Below are 21,382 nucleotides of genomic sequence, written 5' to 3'. Positions count from 1 at the left end.
CTGAACATGTGCAAACACACTGGAGGCCCAGTGCCTTGTCAGCATGTGGAAAAAGTCTAAATGTTGAGGCTTGAATCAGTATGTAACGTAAACACAAAATTAGCATTAAGGGTTAAAATGCCACACCAATTTGTTGTAGCTTAGCTCGTGGGCTTGCGCTTTTCATCGTGCCCAAACATGACATGTACTATGATGTCAGCATGACAGGGACGCACTGGAGTCTGTCAACATTTCCCTTGGCACAAATAACTCTCATGACCCCACTATGATTATTTACCACATCATGGCAGGCAGGGTGGGAAAAAGTGCTCTCATTGAGCTCTGATGTGGAGGAGGACACATTTGCTCTATCACGGGGCCAAAAAGAACAATTTAGAAAATGATAGAAACATCCATCATGACTACTGAGCTCCACAACGTCTTCGACATCCTCCTCCAAGTTTTTTGACAGCTCACATTTTATGGGTCGACAGTGAACTCATAACGGCTGCTCTCGGAGAAGACGCCTCCCTCTGAGGCCATACAACTAATTTGTTGAAGCTCAACATGATGTTGTAACGAAATTAAATTGGAAAAGAAATCCTAGCCAAATATACAGTATATACATATATTCCCAGCTGCTTAAAGTTGATGCTTTCTCTTTAATCAATTTCACACTTTGGCCTTTTCTCTCATAATGCCCCACACTGTTTAATGGTAAGATGATCGGGGAAGAAAATCTCCAAGGAATTCTTACAACGTCCCCTGTGTTTAGCAGGTAAATAATCAATGCTGACTTGTTCCTGTGAAGCAGGAAGACCAACAAGATCAAGCTTCCAGTCTGCCATCTCGAGAAGCTGTCCATTTAAAGCTCCTCACCTCAGCTGCTGGCCTTTGGTCCTCAAACCTGTTCCTCATATTATTTTATGATTCACAAGCTCCACATTGATCAGAGACTTCTACACATCCACAGATGAGTTACATAACGAGATCTGTGTGCCCACAAAATTACTCTTCACTGTTTGAGTACAAGATGAGTCTTGTCAGGATTGTCGCTCAGAGAAAGACTCACACTGCTCAGCAAAGATTATTTTTTCCTCTCACACAAAAACACAAAAACAAAAAAAGCCCAGTCTATAGAACGAGGGGACAGATTTACAGCCAGTCAGGGTCAAGGGTCATCCGGCTGGATGCTTTCTTGGAGTGGTCTTTTCTCTCTTTGCTCCTTTCTTTCTTTGAGGTGTCCCCTCGGCTCCCACCCCTCCCCCAGCATTCCTCTCTTTTGTTTATTCTATATAAATACAATCAGACTGGGCCGTGGCCCACACTGCTATACGTCCTCCCTTTCTGTCGGTTTGTCCCTCACACACACACATGTATGAAAACACACATATACACATCTCGTGTACACATGGACACACAGGACGCTGTTGACAAAGTGTGGTGGGCTCCTCAATGGACCATTGTCCAACCATCGCCCAAAAGCACACACACACATTTCGACACACTAATCTACACCTACGTTTGAGAGGCTAAAAATATGATTTAAGCTGAAGCTGATTTTAATTTGATGATTTAAACTGTGGGGCACTAATGAAGCTGACTGAGGCATGATTGGGTAAATGATTTGTTCATCAAGTCAGCCATTTTGATACCATGGCTCCAACTAGGACATCACCACGTGTATCTGTTGCCAGAAAACCACCAGAGGAAACTGACAGTGAATCTAAAAAAAACACCAGGGCAAAGAGAGAAGACAACGCAAATGAGAAAAAGGCAAGAAAAGAGAGATGAAGTGGGACTGAGGGAAACGAGGAGACAACTAAGAGCAGGCAGAGAGACAGAGAGAAAGAAAAGAGTGATTGAACATGTTTAGAGGCCAAGAAGTGTGTGTGTGGCCGTGCCAGGGCTCTGCACCAGTCTGTTGGTAAGGAAACACACAGGAATGTGTAGCTTTCTAGTTTAAGGCAGTTTAATGAACATTCAGAGCTCTATTTTTGTGGCTGTGCAAAGAGTAGTTGATGTAGAGCTGCAACATGTTGGGATTAAACGTTAGAATGTTCTTCCTCCGTTCGTTTGAGATAAGTCAGTGAGAAGGTGGGAGAGGAGGAGGAGGTGTAGGTTTGTTTCAGCATCACTCTACTGATCAAGCTTTAAAGGAAAGGTTGGTCATTTTGCTTAATAGGTTTATTCGGTTGTTAAATAATTGGGCCAATATCTGACATTTTGAGATAATTGGCTGATGCCTGCGCTTATGAGGCTGATCAGCAGACATTAAAACATTTTTTTTACATAAAAGAAAAATGAATAATGGGAGCACAGTGTATAATGTACATTTTATATTTTCAAATATGTTTCTGTGTTCAAGTGAGTGACACACGTTAAATGAATGTTCAGCTGTTTTGTGTCTCGTTTGTGATTTCTACAGTGTCTGTCCTAAACCTGCCTGTTTGGAACTATCTGTTTGTTTGGCCTGTGGTGATGCTGGTTGCAGCTTCCTTAGTGAAACTGTAACAGTGACCTGCAGTAATTGAGCCGTTGCGAGTAAAGACCTGCTGCAGGACTCAGTCCACAGAACCCTGAAGCTGCACAACCGCTGCTGCACACAGAGCTGTTCACCTGTTTATTCAAAGTTCAGTGAAGCTCGACTCAGTACCCTGAACTCCGAACTGGAGAATGAGCTGTCGTTGCCGTTGTCGTGAACGCACTGCTGTCGTGATTGACAACATCACTGTTGATGAGTATCAGCTTCTGCTGCTACTGAGCGCTTAACAATACACATAGCAAGTGTGAAGCAAAGATTGCATAAACTATTCTTCGAGATATACAAGCCACAGACAGACAGACAGAGATTTGTGGAATTAGTGGATAATTATTAAATAACTGTATCTGTTGTTGTGAGTTTGCACTGCACCTTATCTTTGTTCATTTTTCTAACCCGTATGACACAGTCATTTTTGACGGCTGTATGTCTCTGTATGTATCTTTGCATGGCTCGTGTTTGTTCAGTAACATCTAATCTCACAGCTGGAGGAAACACAGCCTGGTATCGCAAATCCCTTATTTTCGATTCAAATAATAGAATTACAGAATACAACATGCAGCGGCTGTTTCTCTTCTTTGAGAAAAAACCCTCACATCCCCTTTGATTAACACTGTGGCCATGGGTGACTCAACAGACCTCCAGTTATCCACTTTGGTTGTTAATAAAAATGCTTCATAACCGCTCCTCTGCCATCGTTATCAAACCCGCCCCATTTCAGATAAATGGTTTGACCGACTAGTTTCAGGACAGATGGAAATCGGTCTGAATGGGAGGAGGGGCCAGACCCATCTGTGAGAGCGAATAAATATGAGCCCCCTGATTGGTCTGGATTCCAGGCTAAGACACACATTCTTCTTCTTTTGTTTTAAAGGTGACATTTTTTGGTGCATTGCTTTCAACTTCTGGCAACAGTAATGTCGTACTTTTTACCAGCCCAAGTAAAAACATAACAAAACATACTTTTTAAGACAATAATTGAAATAACTATTTGATTTTTTATAATTTAACCCCAATTTGATTGGGACCACTAACCTGTATGGCTACGGATGTGGACCCTTAGCGTGCCATTGCTGGCAAACTTTTGTCCACAGTACGGGCAAATCTTCTCCTTCTCCCCCGTGTGTGTCTGGGTAGGAGAAATGAAAAAAATGACATATGGATGATGTTAGGAAGAACATTTGTAACATTCATCCTCACTTCCTACATTATAAAGTAAAATGTGATCGACAATGATTGCTGGAACTCCATGTCAGGACATGTGCTCATCAGAAAGTCGATCAGAAATGGAAAATTGAGCTTCATCATTCTGTCTATTCAAAGAACCATTCATACAAACGTAATCAGATTTTGGTTCCTTTTTTGTTCCAGCTCCAGAATCTACATTCCACTTTAAATGCCCTATTTAGTGCATTCTCTTAACAGCACTTTCTGGTTGGGTAAAGAATAAACAACATTTCATCCTCCCTATAATGCACCACAAATTAGTGGTAAAAGGAGATGCACATGTTGACATGACAGTGGATCCGCTGAGCCGCCCTGGAGGCACGATCAAAGAACACAGATGATGCAGGTTTGCCAGGGTCCAAAACCCCGGGGAGTAAAGGCCAGGGTGCACACATGCACACATCCCCTCATGTGCAGAGCTCTGGGCTTCATATGCAAACGGGAGAGGAGCATGTGGAGAAAGTGTACTAACTCCTCTACCTTTCCCCCCCCCCTCACCTCTCTCTTCCATTTCCCTCTCTCTCCTTGTTGAAAAGTTCGGTCTGAATTCCACCTCCTGGCCCGTTGTAAATTCCCGAAAATAATCGTGAGTATGAAAGGCTCAAACTCAGAGCGACAGTTTCAACAGCAGTACAACAATACAGGAACACCTCCTCGCTGGGCCCCCGTCCTTCCCTCCATCACCCCACTGTGTCCCTCTGACACCTCGGGTGTTTCGTTACAAAGGCTCCGTCCACACACACACACACACACACACACACACACACACACACACACACACACACACACACACACACACACACACACACACAAACACACACAGAGTAGGCAATCATGCACAAACAAAATCCACTTATGTGAGCACATATGTCTCAGACGGAGCAGAGTTTCATTAGTTATTTGTACAAAAGAGAAAACCCTGCTTGTATCCTACCTTCATAAACACACAGGCAGGGGGGGACGCTATCGATTTTATATGGGAACATCACGTTTCAAATCATCATGAGTGAAATGTATTGGCACTTGTATGTAATTATAAAAAAGTTTTATGCTAAAATATAGTGTGTGACTGTGACTAGTTAAATCCTGTAATTTTCACTCATTGTGAATTCTTTTAGCTCAACACTGACAGAGGTGAGACTGAATCTCGTACAATGTGCAAAACATACAATGCATGCACATACATGCTAACACACGCCCTCTCATATAACACAAATCTAAACTCATGCAGGAGAAAGCATTTGCTGTAACACAAGAGTGCTCCGTGAATAATTCTGTTGTGGTCAGATACTGGATGTGCAGCAACACCTTTCATTTACACAAGCAACTGCTGTCACAATGCAGATATAATGAAAAACAGACAAAAGATCGATTCTGTTTTGGCTTGAAAAGGAAAGAAGATGATTCCATAGAAGAAAAGTGTAAATTTAGCAAGACATTCAAGGTCGTCATCATCCACAATGAAATCTTCTTTTAGTTTTTTCTTATAAAACTTCCTGGTTCTGGGGAGATAAGTGCACTCTTTTGAACCCCCGTAAAAAAATCTGAGAGTTCTTTCCATTTGCTCGTGCAGGCTCAGTGGCCACATCTGCCTGAGTAAGAGCCATGGTTATTCAAAAGAGGATCTGAAATTAATCAGTATTTTGTGCATCAATAGATTGTTTAAGTGATTCTTAAAGCAAATCTTCACTGGTTCCAGCTTTTAAAATGTGAGAATTTGGTGCTTTTCTTTGTCATTATTCACCATAAAGTTCCTAAAGTAAAATAAAGTTTCCTTGTATTTTGAACTTTTGGTTTGATAAAATAATTTAATGTCACTTTAGTATTTTTAACATAACATAACAAGACTTGGTTGGATCAGTCTGGTTTTCATGATACTGTATTAAAAAGTTTTTGATTTTATTAAAGTCGCACGCGGTGCAGAGAGATTTATGAACACAAACAGAAAGGGCTTTGATAATTGTCTATTTCTGATTGATTTGAAGTGAAGTTAGCACAGACAGTTGCACAGTATCACTGTGTCCATTAAATAAGACGTCAACAACAGTATGGCCACAAGCAGGGTTACTCTGCACATGTTAACACAACCAGCAAGTTGTCGTCTCCTCTGCAACCTGACTTTGATCAAGACCAGATCTCTCAGCAGCCTCCAGACCCCATAAGCAGAGAGACGGTTCAACATGCCTGTCTTCAGCCCTACTGTTCTGAAACTTTTTCTTTTGGCCTGTGCCAAGAAGCTGTTTGGTTTCAATCTTGATCCATAACCACACCGGACGTTGTCAGATTTGGGGCTCATAATCTGCAGCGAGATCTGTTTGGGGCTTTGAAATCCTGCGGAGCTAATGGACTAACTGCCATTTCTAATCAACATAGGAATTGATTTGCAAACCTTCAAGTGCTGCAACGGTCAAGGTGGATGTCTCCACCAGGTTTGACAATCCAAGATATTAGCTACATCACTTTCATGAGACGAGGAATACAACTGAATATGAAAAAATGAAAACAAGTCAGAAAAGTAGATATTCAGGCTGTCATTTCTTCTCTTTTAGAGCAGAAGATTGATGATGGGAAATACTGCAGTTAAGTGGAATGTTCATATTACATGTTTCTTTAACTAATAATGCAGAGGAAGAACTCTTGATACTCTTGATAAGTATCTGAAGTCACATGCAGAACTTCAACATAACTTTGTGAATCAAGATAATTTCTGCAGAGTTTCAAAGGTTATTTTGCAATCGTTCTGTCTACATTCCAAATGACTACAACAACAATTTAGCTTGAACTCATTTTCAGGAGAAAAATGACAGCCTGAGCAGACGTGCAATCTCTGTCTATGATTGAGGTCGTCTGGTCCAAGTTATTTTCCTTCACCTTTTTGTGGCTCTTGAGGACTGACGGAGTGACAAAGGCCTTCTCGCACAGGTCGCACTTATACTTCTTGTGGCCGTCGTGTACCACCTGGATGTGCACGTTGAGCGTGTCCTTCCTCTTGAAGGTCGCATCGCACTGGTCACACTTGAATGTCCTCTCACCTGCAGCAAGAGCAAGAGCCATTTCCAGTTATCCATTGTTGTGCCTCTAAACACAGTCATCATGCACAGCAAGAGGGGAACCCATTTTCAAAGGGGGCGATTGTGTGGGCAGGAAAACTAAAAAGAGGGATGAATCATTGCACCAGGCGACTCCGAACAATGGTCTTTAGAAAGGTCTGGTCAACAAAAGTCGTCTGTTGTTGTGTATCTGTAGCTGAACACTTCTACAAACGTCCCTGCCATGTTTCTTCTCTACAATAAACTGTGTGTAAGGTTTAGCGTGCACAGACAAAAATATGTCCTATTTTATTAATAATGGCCCTGAAAGGAACTGAAACACCAGACAGACAGTACTCAGACAGTAAGTTAGGACAGAGTGAAGCCTGATGTTCCTTCACGCCTCTGCTCTCTGCCTCCATACAACAGCCTCTATTGTTGAAGAGTGTTGCTTCCATTATATGGAGATTATTCCATTTCCACAGAGTAGTTGGGACAGACTGTGTGAATGTTGGTGGGAGCGAGTGGCGACGAAGCTGGTGCTCACTCTCATGTTACCAAGGCCGATGATGGTCAGCTCAATTAATGTAACAGCAGTGAAAGCTGAGGTCCATTGTGTTTTTAATCAAATCTAAACATTCACTTGATGATAATTTAATGTCAATGACGCCCTCACATAAAGATTTCATTGTCACTTGGAACAGGCCTTCAGTCTGTTTTTTTTTTTAAACACACACACAGAGACAGGATTTTTCTCAAGGTCTTATAACAGCTAGACGTCCCCAGCTGACATTCAATCTTACATAAATGTGCAGTGCATTCACTGAGCCTCATGCAAGAACCACACACATCAACAGATTTATTTATACATGGAGTGTATGTACAATGTAGGAGTGATTTAAGGCAATTTTTCAATTTTATAAATTTTCTAGTATTTTGAATTTTCTTGAACAAAGTTCAAGATCAGTCTAGTCCTGTCCTACGAGTCATGTACAGTAAGAAAAAGAGATGAAGAAATAATTATAATGCCTAAATATGAACATTTTAATTGACAATTTTTCTCTTCATGGCTACTCAGAGGCTGATGACCAAATCTCACAAACCTTTGACGTTCATAAGGTCATAATCATTTTGGACACATTTTTGAGAGTTTGGGGAACATGACTTGGAACATGCACAAACAATCCTCAAATAAAAAAGAGTGATTGAGGATAAGAATTCCGAAATGGTCTTTTATGAGGCTGTCTGAGTTCTGATTTGATTTCACCTGAACATTCCTCGACAGCTGTGATGGATTTTCTCACGGCGGGTGGATCACTAGAGAGTTAACATGCTGCCCTAACATTAACTCACAAAGACAGACACACTTATTCAATGGCATGTCTATTTTCTCACCTGCAGTACAGTGAAATCACACACTTGATCCTCCTGCCCCACATACTGTCTAGAACTTGATACATAATACAAGTCCCGGTATTATATGGCGTGCCTCCTGAGACAGCGGCAGGAAATGCCTTGAGCGGTACAATCTCTTTGTTATCTGGCTCAATCTGAGGACCAGTGCTGCAGAGCTCGACTGCAGCTCAACTGTCCAAGGAGACACTCTCTGTCAGACTAGAGCACCCAGGACGACTTGCCAACCTGAACACTCTGTAACGTCTCCTTGGTGAGATGTTTGATCGATTTATGATGTTTATTGTTGATGGAAATATCCAAAGGGTAAGGATGAATTGAAGGCCAATAAAAACATAGTACATTATTATCCCCTAAAGAAGACGTCATGGTCATAGACACGTCTTATAGATATCAAGTATGAAGGACAAAAAGAAGTAGTGGTGATGGTCCCACCACTAGAACCAATCTGGATTTAGACTTCAACTTTAACCCGCCTACCTAATTAACATACGGATTAAAACCTATGGGAAATAAATGTAGAAATACAGAGATTAATAAATGTACAAATAAATTAATTAATTAATTTATGAATAAATAAATAAATTTCAAAATAAATAAGTGTACAGATACAGGGATTTATATATTTAATTATTATTTCAAAATCAAGATGTTATAATTCTAGATGAACAAAGTACAGGGGGAGAATAACTTAAATGTAATTCATTTCATGTAATTTCAGCTGTTTTACTGTGTTCCTACGCCAAGTAGAGTCTTATTGAGAGGTCCGTTAAACCTCATGTCGAACCAAGCTCTTCTGACGTCACAGCATGTTATTAGTACCAAACTGTTTTACAGCCAATCACTTGTCATAAAACATAGCGTAGCCGTGCCCAAGTGCTTCAAAGCAGCACGACAGAAACATACCATATAATATATCGTTAGCAAATTTAGCTATTACACATTTACATTCATTATCTTGTGAACTTAAAAATAACTAATTTAGAACATGACCTACAACCTCTGGCCAAATACAGATTTAACACTGAAATGGCTCTTTCGCTGGCTGCGGGAAACATATAAGATTTGTTTTTATCCAGCAGAAAAAATATCATGAATCTTGTGTAGGACTGTAACTAAAAATTATTTTCTTTGTCAGTCAATCTGATGATTGACAGATCCATAAATTATTTGAGTCCACCACAGTTTACCAGGGTTCATCGTAAATTTATTTAGTTTAAAATATTTTTTTTACCCGACAGTAGTCTAAAACCTAAAGATATTCAGTTGAAATTGTTTAAAATAAATAAATAAATAGCCTTTTTTGCTTCAAACGAGACTTAAAACATGAGAACAACAATTCTTTCTCTTATAGAAGAAAAGCTAAATTCACTCAGCTACAGTCGTACTTGGTCTGGTTTAATCACTCACTTATGTGGGCTAGTGTTAAAAGACGTTTGCTAAATAATGCTGTGTAAAGCGCATTACTAAGTCACTTTACTGTAACATTAGTTCAGCTATCAGCATTACAGTCATGTAAGTTGCTGGTAAGTGGTCAGTTATCAAAAGATAGGCCAATTGATTTCCTGTCAAGGAGCTAATAAAGTAAATGATTTACCATTGCTGCTTCATCGTTTGCTGCTTTGCTTTACTGTTTGTGTGTGTATATGCCTTAATTGTGGGTAGGTTTGCAAGAACACATACATGGACCTAGGCTGCTTCCATACTACTACATATTGTTTTGAAAAAACGCATTAACTCTGCAACAGATACGTCTGGCATCCACACTACTCTGGAGTTTTCGAGCTGCTAAGTTTGGAAACGTTTTAGTTTGACCAGGGTCCAGGGCTGCCTTTAAGTCTGGATGCGCAGAAACAGAGATGTTTAGGAACGATGACGTGGAGTCGTAGACAATCATAACCGCTTGCTGATTGGGTGTTTTCAGTCGAGACGTAACTAACAACCAAATGCTTCTTGTGTACACTTGCAAGCACATGCCCAGCGTACATGAGTGGTCATGTGATATTTACAGGCGTGTTAGTTTGGATGGGGATTAAAAATGATTCAGAGCCAAAAGTAAAGTACAGATGTAGCCTTAGAGTCATACTTACTATTGTGGATGAGTAGGTGACGCTGCAGAGAGAAGGGGGTGCGGAACAGAGCTTTGCACTCCTCACACTGAAAGGGCCTCTCCTCGGAGTGGGTCTGCAGAGAGAGCAGAGCAGCATCAGTGGGTGTGTGTGTGTGTGTGTGTGTGTGTGTGTGTGTGTGTGTGTGTGTGTGTAATGTGTACATACTTCCTGCCTCACTGTGGACATTGATGAGGTTTCTTAAATTGATGTGAGCGGATCATGAATAAGGCTCCATAGCCAATTTAGTTTGTTGACTTGATGAGGACAAAGCAGCTCAAGGGGCTTTAAGTTCAAAGTGCTTCTGTTTTTCTGCTCCCCCGCCCTCTGTTTCCCGACCTATCTATCTGAGTGGCACCTCAATCCCAAAAGTAAACATGGAGAACCTCCGGGGAGGAGAGGGCCAAAGACCCCACAGATAACCGCCACCAACGAGACCCTGATTGATTACAGCCTCACTAATAAATCGAGCTTTGAAGTGTCTCCGTCTTTCAATCCATGTCTCTTCGCAGCAAACAACAATCAGGTGGATGTAATGGTATGAAGAAGATACTTACCACATTGGTAAAAAAACTATTTACAGTATCAATTAGCTCACTAGTGGATTATTATTTGATCACCTTCTTATGATTCTTGTAGACGTTGCGGTGAGCAAACTCCTTCCCGCACAGCTTACATTTGTACGGTTTGTCCTCGCTGTGGATGATCTTATGAGCCGTCACCTGATCCAGACGCTTGAACGAGCGACTGCAGATCTCACAGGTATACGGTCGCTTCTCTAACCAGCCAAACAATGAAAAGAGATGCAGTCTGGTGAACAGAGTCATAATGCATTGTGTACATGAGTGTGATGTTTTCGATGGAGCATTTTCCTACCTGAGTGTGTGATCATGTGGCGCTTCAGCTGATTTGTAGAGATGAACTTTTTATCACACGCATGGCAGTCAAATATTTCATGTACCTGTGACAAAAGAGCAAACAGGAGTTAGCAGTTTCTGTCTTGCTGATCATTTCAAAAACTTGCCTGTAGGAGGATCAGAGTCTGCGCTGGTCAACTGACACAAAATCTTGTCTCTTTTCATTACACCGATGTCTAGAGACACAAAAGTGTTGAGAAGTTTCAATTCTTTTTCTGCTGTAGAGTGTAACTCCCATCATTTCACATTCAATCACTCCCCGGCGCCCAGCTACAATAGCATATGCTAATGCAAAGCAGCTCCTCTTGTCACGGCTGCTACTGCAAAGCTTGTTCATCTAAAAGATGATAATGGCAGTTTTAAGCTGCTTTGGAACTAATGTGTCATTATGGAAAGTTGGACGACTCTTTGGCAAGAATAATACTTAATGCCCCAGCGTTTTTGATTGAAGCTATAAAGCTATTAGAACACACCAGATTGTTTTGGACCAAAATGTGTCACGTTTATAATAACACTTTGTTTGAGTTGGACTCAATTCCTCAAAATGTCATGAAACACTGGCCTACATTAATGGAAACATGTTTTGACTTGCTGATCTCTCTCTCTATAAAAGATAACAGTTCAGACAATAGAATGAGATTTCTGCTATCATTAGCCACATAATAGAGAAACTGGCACATGCACACATGAGGAGGCCACACAGGAACTCTACACACTATTCCTTTTTTAAAACACCCTGGAGAAATGCAGAACTATGTCAACTTCCAGGTGACTTTAAGTGCTGAACAGTTTGATGATAAATAAGAGGATGGGGATTAATGCCTGTTCATTAATCTGGGTGATAGATGTTGGCAGGGGGAAATTAAAAGTCACAATTACCAACAGGGATAATAAATGAAGAATTTAAGTTAATGAATGACAACCAATGAGAGAAGGTGTTGGAGACAACCTGTTTATTAATCCAATGCCTGACATAATATAAAGTGTTGTGCTGACCTAGAGTGAAGAACACCTCAAAGTAAACTTGAAAGAAGTAACTGTTTAACACTGCAAATGATCAGTGCACAAACCAAAGTGATCTCATAAGACTAAGAAACAAAATAGAGATGAGAGAGAATCTTGTTTTTTGAACCTCATAACACTTTTGTTTTGACGTTATTCTAATATCAATAGCTTCAACAAGCACAGATTGGTCAGGGGAAAATGTTAAAACAGTTTCAGAGCACTAGTGGAAGCAAAATGTGACTTTCTGTCTTGGCCTTTTCGACAACAGTCTCAGGCTGCAATAATACCAACAGTGGCTCTGCACGACAAGACACAGCTCTCTTATTCATTTGAATGGAGCCAGTCCTTTGCTGCAGTGGGGGTGTACATGCAGGGTTGTTCGGTAAAAGAGTTATTACCAAGTTCGGAGTCCGTCGTCATATCTAACGTCAAATTAGCCTCTGGGGGTGAAGCCCAATATTTTGGGGTTTCCTGTGTAGACAGCGGAGACTCCAATTTCCACTAGCCGTACACTGTTTACAGTCATTCGTTTATCACACGAATCAAACATTTCCCGACGTAAAACAAAAACAGCTGTACTTTTTGTAAGTGTTTTGGTTCCAGACGACATTTTGGTTCATCTCTATTAACGGCTATGTGCATATGAATGCAGATAAATGAAAAAAAAAATGAAAGCTGTTGCATGGCGATCAATCTGCCTCTTTTGCTCTCCACATGGACTGTTTACCTGCAGGCAACCAAGGCCTGCTCAAGCGTGAGTGGTCAAACTAGAAACAGAAACCAGAAGACTTCCGGCCCCAACATCTTGTACCTTGCCTACAGATTCAGAATATTCACAGGCAGAATCTCGTCATAGAAATTACGCTTACTCTACTTTTTCTTCAACGCACCATTAAATCATCCAGAAAGGCACTGCACTGGGTGTGAGGTCACACATAAGAAAACATTAATCATGATCATCATGATCACAGAAGGCAGAGTATGAGAGTGATGTGACAATTAATAGTCTGTTGGTGATAATATATGATAAATCAATAGATCAAACACACAGGCATAGTGCATGTACTCCTTCTAAAAGCCAAATCCACTCAGTCCAAGCTGAACATCTCTGACCTGAGAATCCACTGAAGCCATCTGTGGACTGCAGCGAGACAGGAAACGCATGTTTGAATTTGTCAGCCTTCTGGGCTTTAACAGAAGTGAGTGGGAGATCTGATCATTTTCCAGAGTTGTAAAACTGAGTCTGTGAGTGCTGCAAACTGTTCTGCAGTGTTTTGGCATCTGATAAGCACTTAAACACAATCTGTTACAACAGGACGTCCTGATTGTATTTCATTATCTCTCTGGTACCGTAAAACAATGCGCCCCCACCAACACAACCTTTTTTCAATCTGAATCCCCACTTCCACACGCTAGCTAGGTTACAACATTTTTTAAAAACCATAATTTAAATGAAATTGAATCTTTAAATGCAATAAAAATTGGCCTACTTTGTGTGCAACAAAGGAGTGTAACCTGGAACAGGAACTAGCCCCTGAGAATTGTCTACAACATCAAATGTAAAAGCTTTCCTGAATTGAACAGAGGCTGTTACTGTTAATACACAATACTAAAACAAATAAGTATTTGTATGAAAACGTTTTTAAGTACTTTTTAAGCAGCTGCTTTCAAATCTGTAATCCGTCAGAGAGAGGGAGAATCCCGATGCCAAGGCTTAAACTATATTATCTGCCAATAGAGCCTCTTAAATTTCACAGGACCTGCAGGATGAGCTTGTGAAAAAAGAAACCAACCCTCTGCTCTGTGTCACCCAGAATGAATTTGTAACAACTTGATCATTAAGACACCCTCACACAGAGCGGGAATAGCTGTACAAAGTGAACTCAGAGCGATTAAAAGGTAAGTCTAGGTTATAGAAACAGTGGAGAGTGATGGGTTCCACTTCAACAGCAATAAAGACGCTTCACTGTAAAAATAGATCATACTAAACTGCCTAAGCTGAGTAAAGCCTCTCCGATCCCATGCAAAGTATTTCGGAGCGATAATTGGAGCTGCAAAGTGCTCATTGCCGATTCTCACCTTTCTATGTTCTTGTAGGTTCAGAGAGGACGAGCATTTCCTGTTGCATATGGTGCATGTGAGTTTCCGTCGTGCACTGCCTGTAAAAGAAATAGAAATAGTTGAAAATTACCGAGACCTTACTTCGGGACTGACATCAAATGGACAATCATGACAACATGACAATCATCGCAGAGCAACAGAAAAATATTACAAAGTCTCACTGGACAAAAATGTCTCCTCATAGGCCCATTGATCCCACAATATTTGGGACCCTTCCATTAGGCCCGTCTGAATCACATGACCCACATCTGTCGCGCCTGAGCCACTTCCACCTCACCCACACACACACACACACTCAAACACTGCTTGTTCTAACCACACTGGTAAAACATAAAGGCCCAGATCTTGACTCCGTCAGCCTCGGAGATAAAAGTCTTAATCTCGGGTTGATACTTCATTCCCCCGCTGCCCTACATCCCATCATAAATAGCTATGGAAGTCCAATTATCTGAAAGAGTGAGCAGCCCCAGATCACACAGGTCAGCAATTATGGAGCACGAGTAATTAGAAATGTGTCTCAATATTGCAGAAATTTTAAATGATCAAGGTCAAGTGCTGTTACTGCCGCTCCTTGAGTGCTGAGGCTGCTAATGGACAATTAACATCATTAGACGATGTGTTGCAAAAAAAGGAAAAGGCAACACATTTGAATATGTGGGTAGAAAGAGGAAAGGAAAATCAAACAGGGCAAGGATCAGATGCCAACCTGTGTGAACATTTCCTTTATGTTTCTTCAGGGCGTCCTTGCTCTTGAATCTTTTACCGCAGCTCTCGGCTTTACATATGAACCTGGCATCTCCTTTACAGGCTTCCTTATGCTGTTCATAACTGTATACATAGGAAACAGAGGAAGTAGAAAGAGGAAAAGAGAGCTTTATGAGTAACAGAATATGTAGTTTGTACATGTTAAAATGTGCGTTTTATGTATAAATTCCCATTTGATAATATATTTTACCTTGATTCTGAGCTGAACGTGTTGTGACACAAGGAGCACTGATGAGCTTTAGAGTCGCCTGATGGATCCAGAGACTCTGAACAATGCAAAACACTGAGGAAAGATTTTAAATAAAACATATTAGATAACAAGTAGGAAATGAAACACAGGCTGATTGACACTAATTAAGTTAGAGTAAAAAAATATTCAAGTTAAGAGCAGGCACTGTTTTTAAAATCAATTCATTTTCATGAGCTGAAAAGATCGGTACAGTTCTGTAAAAATAAAGCTACAGCCAGCAGCTGCTTAGCTTAGCTTAGCATAAAGACTGGAAACAGAGGGAAACAGCTGCTTTCCACATGCCCAGCACCTATAATTGTAACTAGTTTACATGTCATCTATTTAAAGGTGCTTTATGCAAGTTTTCTCTGCTGTCCTAAAAGTATTTTTTTCAGGGAGTAGGCTAACTGGTTAGCATGCTAACTTAAGTAGAACTAAAGAAGTGATAGAGAATTAAGCAAAAGAGTTAAAATTGGCGTTGCTCTCCATCGCTGGAGACAGTTCTTGACGGGAATTAAATAAAGATTTATGTTGAACTCACAAGGTTTATTCTAGTCCGGATAGTAATCAGCTGTTATTGCTAACAATGACTATGTAACAATAGCAAAAACGTATATATAGCACCTTTAATCCATTGAGTCTCCACCAGTAAAAGGGGAAAAAACAAGATATAATGTGTTTATTGGTTGGAGATGCTAACCACCAAGCTACTCTAGCAGTCCCCTTATCAGTATAATAAGCTAAGCTAACTGCCTCCAACCTCGTAATCAACACACCGATATAAGTGGGGGATCAATCTTTTCATCTAATTATCAACAAGAAAGGGTATTTCCCCAAAGTATTCATTCTGAACAAATATATGCATTAGTTTTGTGTCAGAGTCAAATAAATGAATGGGACTAATTAATTGATAATTAATTAAGTTTTCTGAATCTGAACCCTTCAAAACTAACTCATACTCGAAGACCTACATTAAATCCTTGTACTAATTTGATTTACTTCTTTTTCAGGTTCCTTAATGACTTGAGATGCCGTGCTTGAAGAGCACAAATTAAAGATAAAACAGCTGTTAAGTAATGGAACAGTGAACCCACTGGCGCTGAAGAGCCTGCTTGACGGGGAACTTCTTGCCACAGTTTCTGCATTTGAACTCCTTCTCCTCCGTGCTGGGCCTCTGGTGCAGACTCTGGAGGTGGGCGGCCAGAATCTCCTCACTGGGAAAACTGCTCTCACACAGCAAGCAGGGGTGGTCCTCCTTCTTTATGACTAGCTCTGTAGAAATGTGGTACATGCACAACGAGCAGGTAAAGATTCACAAGATGAATCTATATATTTCTGTGGGATATTTTGATGTATCAATCATAAATTATACTATTATGATTACATGGAAATGAGGAAATACAGGTTCACTGTACCCATTTCAACAAGATGCTTGGAGTCTTTACTGTTCTCATCATCATCTTTGATTAACTCCTCCTCTTCTTCCTCCTCCTCTTCCTCCATATCACTGTCCAGGTAGCCTATAAGGAGCTCTGTGTCTGTTTCAATGTCATCCACTGCCAGGTAGAAGATGTTTTCTCCATCCTAAAAGATAACATCATAGCAATCATTGAGCAATCACACAACACTAACGATGCAATGGAGCATTGGCAAGACTGCACCTTACAAATTTTAGAAGAATGCAGATAATGAGAAAAGCACTCTTTCTAAAATACAGCTATAACCATTTATGGAAATCCACAGTGGGGAACTATTAAGACTGACTGAAGGCTGAACTCATTATACAAAGAAAAGATTCTGTTATGGCCTCATTGAGGCCACAGGTCAAAACCTCAAACCCTTAAAAATGTTGTCATTAACTTCCCTGTCCTCACAGGTCATGCTAATAAAATCAAAGCGTCATTTTGTTTTAAGTATGAGATTCTAAATATACATAAATAATGATTAAGAAGAGGAAAGCTACACAATAAATGTCAGTGTTGATGGAACACAGAGCTTTAACACACATGGATGACCTTTAAACGACCAATCACTTTGGGCATTCGAGTATTAATGGAAGGAAGTTGGCCCTAAGACCTGAAATTCTCATCTTCTCTTCATTCCACCTCTATTTTTCTTCTGCCAAGAAAAAACAATCTTTTTTCATCTTTGCACAGGAGTGCAAGAGGTGAAATTACCCAGATCCAGTGGAGAGAGGTTAGAGTTAGGTTGCTTTAAGAAGATTTGTTGTGTCAAATTCTTTGAGATTTTCTGGTATTCATAGGCCTGGCTACTGTTGTTGAGGCACTATTTGCCAATAAAATTATTTAAGTGTTGTTGAAAATAATTTATTGAAAATAAGAATCTAAATCTAGGGCCTGCATTCACTTATGGATTAACAAAAGGTAGACATTTGTTTTAACCATTAAGAAAAACATTCGGCAAAATCTCAATAAATGTTTGCCTCCTAAAAGCTAAATACAAATGCTGATAACACAAACCAGAAAGACATATACATTTCTCTCCTTATCCAATTTTACATGCAATATATACTAATTTACAAAATAGTTCACATACATTATCTGGGTTTTAAAAATACTTGAATCCCAGGTGACATGGTTAAGTTCAGTTTGTATTTTTACACATTTGTGTTATTTGTGTCTATTTCATATTTCTGTAATCTGTAATACTAAACTCTGGTGGTTGTCTGGGATGTCTTACAGAACAAATAATTATCGCAATATAATTATCAACAAAAGAATATAATAAAGGTTTTCAAAGATTTCATAACCTGTTCAGTTTGACATGGAAAAAAGTAACTAACAGCATATTTGATCTGTTTTAAGCCCCTTCTCCACTGGTCAAAGGACCCAATAACGCCCACTAACATCTGGCTTTTGTCTGAAATGCCCCGATTGAACTTACGGGCGTTGGTGCGTAAATAGTCAAGAGCATTTGTGTATTTATTGTTTATTACACCATGGGAACCACATGCAACAGCAATGTTTTCTTTGTATTGTGCAAGATGCAACACTGGCACAAGCGGAAAGAGCTTCTCAGTTTGTGCCGCATTTGTGATGTCGAACATGAAACTCCTCTACTGGCAATAGGTAAGGAATTATTTGTGGGTTTAGCCACATTTAGAAAACCTGCGTATTTTGGGGAAAAAATCATTACCTTGTCCACAAATGTGTATTTCCTGTCAAATATGTCAGCGAAGGATTAGTTGTCCACTGAGAGAAACATACCTGTATAGCTGCCAAGTTCTTCTGCTCTTGCGAAGGTGCCTGATGGACAAACCGCAGCCAGTTGGCATGGCGTGGATTACTGGCATCCAGGATATACAGAACATCTCCTTTACTGCCACGGACCTGAGAAGAAAAAAATAAATGACCGTGTGAGTTGTTAGAAGTAAACAATTGATACTTCTTCTCTTGTTGCTTTCATGCTTTGTCTTCTAACAATCAAAGAGTGTTTGGCCTTACATATAAACACCTTATCGTGTCTGCACCTCACAATGTGGCAGCTACAGATAACTACATCACAGCATTTGTTTGAGTGGTTACCATCAGGGGCTTCACATGAGACAAGTCAGTTTAAATCAGTATGGCAGAATGATCTGAACATACTTATTTGTTGTCTTTATCACAGAAAAATGGAGAGTTTAGACTGTTTGTACACACATGCAAGCAGTCTTTTATCACAGCTGTCCTATGCTAAAGGATGTGCTTTGATAAACACACAATGCAAGGAGGCACTGACTCTGTTAATTAACATCATACAGGAATTCATACAGCTCGTATGTGTATGAGGTTGGTGTCGTAATGAGAATGATGTAAATATAAAGTCATAGCCCGACAAAGAAAAATGGACATACATTTGTTTTAACCACTGATAATTTTACACCTGAAACCTTCATGTGTGCAGTGCTGTAGGAAGAAAGCAAGATGTGTGTGCATTCACCTCCCACATCAGCCTGGTGTCCGAGCTTTCATCCAGCTCACTGGGCAGCTTCTTCTCACCAGCAAAGGGGCCAAACTTTTCTCCCTTAAAGACAAACAGAGGGAACAGAGTAACACAAACTGGCAACCAAAATTAATGGTATTAAAACATTAATAGAGGACATGCCAAACCATGATAATCATACACCTACTAATTCCACAACCATCTGTCTCTTGGTCTGTCTGTTTGTATGTGAAACACATTACTCGCGAACCATTCTTCTCATCGACTTACCTCCTGGAATTTATATTGTTAATGCCCAGAGAAGTGCTTAACCAAGTTTGGTGCAATTTGGACACTTGCTACCTTTTACATAAAAAATAATGGGGTGCAGATCTCTGGCATGGCAACAACATTATCACTTCCTGTTTGGCAATTTGTCTTCAAAGTAAAAGCATACAGTTGGTGTTGTTGCTGCAATGATTTGTACTGAGCTGTATTACAGAGCTTTTACTTTGAAAAGTTGTGAATTTGGGTTTGAACATGGTTTTGATTGTTTAACAGACCTCTGAAATAGCCGACATGCAATGAATCAAAAAAGAACACCAGCTCTGTAAATCATTCAAACGTATATATAAATCACACACATGAACAGAAAATAGTCTGTATTTATAAAGTGCAGTTCTGTAGTATACAGTGTATCTATGGGAAGCACGTTTTCTAGAGGGGCAGTTCAGGGGGTTCAGTATCTTGCACCAAGGACACCTCGGCATTCAGATGGGGAAGACTGGGATCGAACCGCCGACCTGCTGCTTAGAGGACTACCGCTCTATCCCCTCGGACACAGCCGCACAAAGCAAATTCAGTTTCGTTTTATGAAAAACATTGACTTTAAAATCTTCACGGCTGATAAACCAGGTAGGATGAACACAAAGTTTTGTAACTTCACTCTGCACCATAGACTGTTTATAAAAAGCTCTGCACACAACGTCCAGCACACAAACAATAAAAAGTGACAGTATATTGAAGAACTCTTTGAGGAGGACTCACTAATGACAAGGGATAATTCTGAAGTAGCTGCAGAGCTTTGACACAGGACAAGAGAACAGGCAGGTTCTTCTTCTTTGTTCAGTTTATTGGCGGTTGGCAACCATCGTGAAGGTGCGTGACCTCCACCCACTATATTTCTTCTTCTTCATCTTTGTTCGGTCCACCGGCTTGTTGCCATCTAACAGGCAGGTTTAGAGCGGGCGCTGTACTAGTAGCATAAATGTTGGACGGTTTGTGGACAGGCCGGCTCTTTGATACAAAGGACATTTTCCCTTTTGACTGTCCAATGAGGGGCAAACATGCAGGGGGGAAAGGGGGGGGGGGGGGGGGGGGGGGGCGGGGTCATAATGTTACATTCATGTCCATCATGTTGTAGGCCAGTGGATTAAAATGACAGCATCCTCCTGTGAACACCCCCTCCTCCTCAGTCACTGACACATGAACCCATTCATCTCCTGCTACACGTCCCCTGCCTCACAGGACTCCTCCATGTCTCTCACAGGACACCAGGAACAATGTCTTCACTTTGAAAATGTTGTAAAAAAAAAAGTTTAAAGCTTTAAGCAAAACCGTCATGTAGTGGATGTGTTCACGAGACAGGCGCGCGACCCTCCCCTTGAACACACAGTTGCGCAGAGACCGAGAGAAACCACTGGAGTTGTGTAGCTACGTGGCACTTCACGTCAGAGCAGCCTCTGTGCGAGACTCACACTCTGACAGCGTCTATACAGGAGTGAAAGCAACAAAACGAACACAACTATGGCGCGTTTAAAAGCCTAAAGACGCACACACATCGCCCACAGTCGCTTAGAAAGTTGTTCGGCCGCAAACAACAAACCTTTTTCACTCGCCTCGCCGTGTACAGACCGATTCCATCCTGGACCTTGGACGACTTCAGAGAAAACCTGTCTGGCACATACATGCCCAACATTGTCATTACTCGGGGACGCGTCCTCCGCAGACAGTCGGCTGGATGAGGTCAGATATGTCAGCGGAAGTGGACAAGCATCGTCAGTTTGAATTAGCGGCAGATTTCTTGTTTCCTCTCGGAGCTGAAGGTCCAGGTTGAACTTCTG

At 40.7% G+C, this 21,382-nt stretch overlaps 1 protein-coding gene across 2 annotated transcripts in view; it reads right to left on the bottom strand.

Annotated features, from left to right (window-relative positions):
- Positions 1 to 21,382, bottom strand: part of prdm5 (PR domain containing 5) — a 34,802-nt gene extending 13,420 nt beyond the window's left edge. For both annotated transcript variants that reach the window (XM_034583806.1, XM_034583807.1), the window contains exons 1-13: positions 21,145 to 21,382; positions 19,278 to 19,361; positions 18,563 to 18,685; positions 16,751 to 16,919; positions 16,430 to 16,607; positions 15,297 to 15,389; positions 15,048 to 15,169; positions 14,300 to 14,379; positions 11,175 to 11,259; positions 10,919 to 11,076; positions 10,281 to 10,374; positions 6,620 to 6,780; positions 3,557 to 3,650 (exon numbers count right to left, since the gene is read on the bottom strand). In XM_034583806.1, the coding sequence (XP_034439697.1) occupies positions 3,557 to 3,650; positions 6,620 to 6,780; positions 10,281 to 10,374; positions 10,919 to 11,076; positions 11,175 to 11,259; positions 14,300 to 14,379; positions 15,048 to 15,169; positions 15,297 to 15,389; positions 16,430 to 16,607; positions 16,751 to 16,919; positions 18,563 to 18,685; positions 19,278 to 19,361; positions 21,145 to 21,243 (1,540 nt within the window). In that variant the 5' untranslated portion in view covers positions 21,244 to 21,382. The remainder of the gene's footprint in view (positions 1 to 3,556; positions 3,651 to 6,619; positions 6,781 to 10,280; positions 10,375 to 10,918; positions 11,077 to 11,174; positions 11,260 to 14,299; positions 14,380 to 15,047; positions 15,170 to 15,296; positions 15,390 to 16,429; positions 16,608 to 16,750; positions 16,920 to 18,562; positions 18,686 to 19,277; positions 19,362 to 21,144) is intronic.

The sequence above is a fragment of the Hippoglossus hippoglossus genome, chromosome 4 (genome assembly GCF_009819705.1).
Source record: "Hippoglossus hippoglossus isolate fHipHip1 chromosome 4, fHipHip1.pri, whole genome shotgun sequence".
Lineage (NCBI taxonomy): Eukaryota > Metazoa > Chordata > Actinopteri > Pleuronectiformes > Pleuronectidae > Hippoglossus > Hippoglossus hippoglossus.
The sequence above is the reverse complement of the archived record's forward strand: the minus strand, read 5'-3'. Positions and strand labels throughout refer to the sequence as shown.